Below are 3,205 nucleotides of genomic sequence, written 5' to 3' on the forward strand. Positions count from 1 at the left end.
CATTGAGTTTGGTTCTTGAGTTGTGATGCTCCCCGTCAAATAGGGAAAATATGTCAAAAGTGGGTTCAGATAGTGGGAGTATTGGAAATGATACCAAATTACCCTTCCCAAGAGTTTGTCTGTGCTAGCTCTTAAAGATATTTGAATGTCAATCATGGCCCTTTTATCTTGGCATAGTTCAATGTTTCCTTCAGTTGGCCTTCCTCATTTGTGACCATGTATGCATGATTGTTGGTCGTTGATTCATCTTCAACGCATTCCTTCTATGGAATTTCTTCTTCTGTCTCCAATTCTCTGATGGCAATTACTTCTTGCGAGAGCATGTGTCTGAATAGGAAGTCAGATTTCTAGGTCCTCATTTTGAATAGGGGCTAGAGACCGCTTCAACTGACTGGATTTCTTCCCCTTTGACAGTAGCCAATTCAAAGAAAGAGAAAAGATCCCTTCCTTGTGCTTCTGGGTTTGTCGAAGCTGGAAGTCCTATTGATGAAACCATAGCATCTAGTTGCTCAGGCACATTGTGGGGAAAGGATATTGCTCTAGCTTGTGAAGGAGTTGGGCAGGAGTGAGGTGGAGTGCACAAAGCTCTTAGGGACGGCTTGATTTTCAACCGTATGCATGTACCTATTACGTCTTATCTTCCGTTTCCTGTAAATAGAAGAGAGAGGACATCATTTCCAAATTATATGAAGAGAATAAGACTTACCCTCTTTTGGTGTAGGACGATTCTTTCTATTTGTCCCTGTTTTCTTAGCAGGGTGTCTTTGAATTTGGCGAGTTCACCTGATGTGCTTGCTTCAAATGCCCCTTGTCACACTAAGTCAAAGGGGAAGGGAATGATCTTCTGAGACATGAAGTGAGTGAGTCAGAAAGACAAACGTGCTTAAATTTATCATCTCGTTTTGACAAAAGCTTTTGGGTGATGAAATATTCTTTATTTTCAAAATACGTCTTTAGGGAAGAAAAAGGCATGAGGAAGCCCAGCCCTCAGTATTCTCCTTGGATGATATTTTCTTTTCATGGTTGTATAACATCACTGGGCTGGTTTGAAGTATTGCCTCACGCTCTTAAAACAAAATATTAGAACTGTACAATAGAGTACTTGGAATGGAAAATACAACGGTAGCACACTAGACAAGATAAGAAACATGAAATTCTAAAAACAAGTAAAACCCATGAAAACTCCCCTGTAAGGGAGTGCTTTGATAGTGTTGGTTCTGAAATCAAGTGCCTTTGAGTTCCTCGCCTCCAGTAGACTCGAAGTATTCGCATAAGAGGATCACTTCATTGAAGCTATGGAAGTGCAACCCATGCAACCAACAACGATGCTTACGAGGTAAAGTCCCTATGAATAGCTTTATCATTTCTTCTTCGGCCAGTTGAGGGTAAGTTTGCGTCATAAAAGCCTCCCACCTCCTTGCATATGCTCGGAAATCCTCCATTGGTCTTCTTTTGAAGTGAACCAAGTTCTGACAAGGCACTTCAGTCCCAATCTGGTTTTGATACTGAAGCAGGAATGCAGAAGACAGCTCATTCCAATCTCTCATGAGGTAAATATCTGTTGTAATGAACCATTGTAATGCAGACCCCGTAAGACTCTCTTGGAAGGTCTGAGTTGTGAATGACATCGGGCCATAGTACCGGCTTATTTCAGCATGGAGGTATTGCAAATGAGCCACGAGACAAGTTGTGCCATTATACTTACGGAGATTAGGTATCCACATCTCTCCAAGGGTCATGATCCTATGAGTGCAAGACGGGCTTGATGTATCCCGGTTAGGCCACCGGTTTTCCCACTGCATATTCGTTGTAGTGGTGAATTTTTCTGTTTCAAGAAAGTTGGATTCTACCGAGATTACCCCATTGCTTTCTTCTTGGTCAAAATTTCCGAAGGAGGATGAAGTATTGAAACTATCCTCATGGTCGGAGGACGAGCTTAGTACTTTGTTAGGATTGTAGCGGATAAAGACGTATGCTTCCTCTTCTGACGGACCTTCATCCCCGGATGAGAGTAGGAAACAGTTATATAATGAATCGTCAGTTTCATTGTCGAAATAACGCTGGAAGTCCTTGAGATTGTATTCTAGGGCCGGGAAGTCTTTAGAGTTGTACTCTAGAGGATGGTGGCCTTCAAAGCTGTATTCTTGGGGGAGAATCCTGCGGGGTGCGTGACTTTGCGATCTTCTCCCCTACCGTTGTCATACACGAAAGTAAAGGAACGGATCGTGTGTTTGTCCGGTAGGTAAATTTCCCTCACACCGTCGAATTTCCCATCGTCCCAAGCTCCGAATTGCCGTTGATCTGAGATCGGTTCAAAATATGCTCCAATTCCACAAAGATTTTGATGTTCATCAATGTACCCGTAAAATTCAGTAATTTTGCCGGCCATTGCGGGAGATGAGAAGTAGATTCCCTTTTCTTCACCAATAGTTATGGCCATTCGTTTGTTAGTCCGAAACGTGAGAGATGTAATGCCGAAGTCTCTATAACGCCCGGATATGTGGTCTGTATAATACCCGGATATGGAAGTCAGGTACTCACCATTATCTAATTCGATCTGCAATGGTAAACATAACGTCAAACTCATTATTTAATAAGTCTCACGAAAGTCTACCGCTAAGCGTAGACAACGCAAGTTTCATAAGCATTTCACAAAGCGTATATAAATGTATGGGGACATACAGTTAGAAAGTTCTTCGTGTCCAGTCCTGTCTCGCTACCATGTGTCTCCGGCTTGCCCCCGTCTTCGCACGTAAACTCGATTGATCGGATGAATGGCCCTCCACTTAGACGATTTTCTTTAGTTTTGGCCGATGGTTCCTTTTTTTTCTTCTGGGCGGCGCTTGAATCAGGTTTGTCTTCTTCTTTTTGGCCGATGTGAATAACGATTTTCCTTACGTTGGCATGCTTCCACATTGGCGCGCGATCGCATTTCCTCCCGAATAACCCCACAGAAGGGAAGGGATTGAAGCCCTTAGGGTGTAGCTGGATAAGTGCTCCAACAGAATCGAGAAAATCACTTTCTTCTCTCCAGTAAAACTCGGTAACTTCCCCGGCATCTAATGGTACGGAAAAGTACCCCTCTTCCTCTTCTCTCTCCCTTTTCTCCCTTTTCTCCCTTGTCTTCTTTTTCTCCGCTTCCTCCTTTTTCTGCCTTTCCTCATCTTCCTCCTTTCTGCCCTGACTTTTATCCTTTTTCCCCTTT

General features: G+C 43.1%; 1 protein-coding gene across 1 annotated transcript; it reads right to left on the bottom strand.

Annotated features, from left to right (window-relative positions):
* Positions 1-2,113: 2,113 nt before the first annotated feature.
* Positions 2,114-2,916, bottom strand: LOC120288554 (jacalin-related lectin 16-like). The gene is made up of 2 exons (XM_039302616.1): positions 2,683-2,916; positions 2,114-2,557 (listed from the first exon to the last, which is right to left on the bottom strand). Exons 1-2 carry the CDS (start codon positions 2,914-2,916, stop codon positions 2,114-2,116), a joined length of 678 nt encoding a protein of 225 aa, XP_039158550.1.
* Positions 2,917-3,205: the final 289 nt, after the last annotated feature.

The sequence above is a fragment of the Eucalyptus grandis genome, chromosome 9, assembly GCF_016545825.1.
Source record: "Eucalyptus grandis isolate ANBG69807.140 chromosome 9, ASM1654582v1, whole genome shotgun sequence".
Classification (NCBI taxonomy): Eukaryota; Viridiplantae; Streptophyta; class Magnoliopsida; order Myrtales; family Myrtaceae; genus Eucalyptus; species Eucalyptus grandis.

Excerpts from the sequence above, each read along its gene's own strand:
- LOC120288554 (XM_039302616.1), bottom strand. The coding sequence starts at position 2,916 with ATGTGGAAGCATGCCAACGTAAGGAAAATCGTTATTCACATCGGCCAA. Across the intron at positions 2,558-2,682 it reads ACACGAAGAACTTTCTAACT|ATCGAATTAGATAATGGTGA; the intron begins GTATGTCCCCAT and ends TTACCATTGCAG.